General features: G+C 57.8%; 1 protein-coding gene across 1 annotated transcript in view; it reads right to left on the reverse strand.

Annotated features, from left to right (window-relative positions):
- The window catches only part of MKNK2 (MAP kinase interacting serine/threonine kinase 2), a 26,889-nt gene extending 24,608 nt beyond the window's left edge, over window positions 1-2,281 (reverse strand). Inside the window, exon 1 of the mRNA XM_019513316.1 lies at window positions 2,176-2,281. Within this exon, the coding sequence (XP_019368861.1) occupies window positions 2,176-2,223 (48 nt within the window). The 5' untranslated portion in view covers window positions 2,224-2,281. The remainder of the gene's footprint in view (window positions 1-2,175) is intronic.
- Window positions 2,282-2,287: the final 6 nt, after the last annotated feature.

Raw genomic sequence — 2,287 nt, forward strand, 5'->3', positions numbered from 1 at the left:
TTCTCCCCTCCATCACTTAGGTCTTTTGTTCAAAACCTCCAACTTCTCAGCCTCTCCCCCCAGCAACAGGTTGCATGTGGCATGGTGCCGTTATATAACGCCACCCCGGCACCGGGCGAGAGCGCGCTTACATCAGGCTGCAGCAGAGCCGCAGGTGATGCAGACAAGGCAGAAACAAAGCACAACTCCAGGCCAAGAGGCACAGAGGGTCCCTCGGCATCTCGCAAGACTACCCCCTGGCTCCGAAAGAAAAGCACATGCCTGAACAAATGAGCCATTCATGGGTCCTCCAACCCCTTGCACCAGCTGCTGCATCCACAACACGCCTGGCCCGCGCGAGGGGAGGGGGGGGCGGCGATTTAACGCCAGGCTTGTGGCTGGGGCAGCGCAGCACGCCGGTTCTGTGTTCATCAGCACAATTTCAAGCGAGATGGAGTCCCAAGATTAAAGTCGCTAACAGCCTAAAAAACCGAAACCAAGATCAAGCTTGAATAAATTATGTCCCAACGTCGACGCTGCAACAGACGCCCAGCAGCTACCATGGGCTCCAGGGAAAAGAAAAAAAAAAAGTCCTAATAAACCCAAACCCTTTTTGCAGCTCCTGAGCAAAGAGACAAGGCTGGAGGCAACGCAACAGGAAGGACGCTCCTGTCCGAGTCTAGCAGGACCAGATACAGGAGCTTGGTAACAGAGAGTGGCTTGGGACAGAGCCAAGCCTAGGGGAAGGTATGGGTTTCATAGCGGATAATCAAGAGCTGCATCAGCAACAGGATAGCTCTGGCCTTAACGTAAGCCCAGGACAGGGCACAGTACAGTACATACCCTGAAGTAAACAGAGCTCCCGTGCCCAGGGGGCTGCAAGACCATGCCCATTGCACAACCCTCTGCGGTGGACCCAAGCAGCAGGAGCCACGTACCCCCTCCGCCCTCAGTGCCAACCCCTCCTAAGCAAAAGCGGACTGCCCTGGGCTGAGCTGCACCTCTTCCCTGTGCGCTGCCTGCAGGACAGAGCAGGATCCAGTCTCCCCACCCAGCTCCCGCAAGGCAGAAGCTGGCACAAGAGCCACGACAGATGCCAGCTCCCCTAGGGAAGCAACAGGCAGCTGTCACCCCACCGTCACTCGGACCGGGGGCCCCCCCGACGCTGCCTACCGCCGGGAACGAAAGTCCTAAACGCCTGGGACTCAGCGAGACGGGTGGGAAGCTCGAGTCCACAGGCCGGGTCCGGTCATTTTATTTTAAGGAAGCATCTTTATTAGTTGGAAGATTTACGCGGGCCGTCATGAGTCAGAGTGGGGTAATGCCATGTCAGTCCCAAAGGAAACATGGGGTCAAATCCTGCCCCTCTTATCTTTAAATACAACCAGATCAATGACCCAGGTATTTACATCACTCAGCTCAGCTCCCCGCAGCAGAAGCTACTAGCTGGCTGCAGGACGGTTTCCTATTTCCCTTCTGATCCTTTATGGGACATTGGTGGAGACCTTTTTAACATCCTTTCGGTGAGGAACTTAGGAAAAATCAAGCCCCTTGGGGTCTCGGAGGAGGGGCAGGCCTTGCCTTTTGTTTGGGTGGTTTCAGGGGCAGGAGGCGTTGTGGGAAGGCTGCACCACAACCACGGCAGCTGGCCCCGCAGCGCACAGGCAACGCAACGCAACGCGCACACTGCACTGCATCACAGGCGGGGTTCGGGGTGCCGCGACGAGGCCTCTCGCAGGAGCGCGCAGTGATGCAGGGCTCTCGCTGGCAGCGGCGCAGAGCCTCCGAAACTCCCACGGACATTAATGCTCTGCTACCGCCAAGGAGGCCCGTGCGGTTGTGTGCGGCACATGCACCCCACCGCCGCAGCTCGCCCCTCAGATCGGGGACACCCCACCACGCGTGCTAGCCCCCTGCCGCCCCACCATGCTATTTCACCACCGGGCAGTCCGCTGACATCTCTTTACCACCCAGCAGAGCTGCATGAAAGTAACACAGCCCTGCACAGCTCTCCAGCAGCCGGGCATATTCGTGTGCACACAAGCGCCTCCCGTGGACGTGCGAACCCCCACCCCCCGGATCAACGAACAGAGCGCGGCCCTAACTCCATCCCATGGCAAGGAGCCTTCTTTGTAAATGCAGGCATGTCATCCCAACACGCCCCCTCCGCTCTTTGCGGCCCCGCTGCTGCCTTACCTTGAAGGACCGGTGGAAACCTTTGAGTTCTGTTTTCTTCTGGACCATTTTGCTGAGGATTTTTGACACGAAGAAAACGGGAACGGGGAAATGATTCTGAATGCGAAGCGGG

The sequence above is a fragment of the Gavialis gangeticus genome, unplaced genomic scaffold, assembly GCF_001723915.1.
Source record: "Gavialis gangeticus isolate Ggan-Ray unplaced genomic scaffold, GavGan_comp1, whole genome shotgun sequence".
Classification (NCBI taxonomy): domain Eukaryota; kingdom Metazoa; phylum Chordata; order Crocodylia; family Gavialidae; genus Gavialis; species Gavialis gangeticus.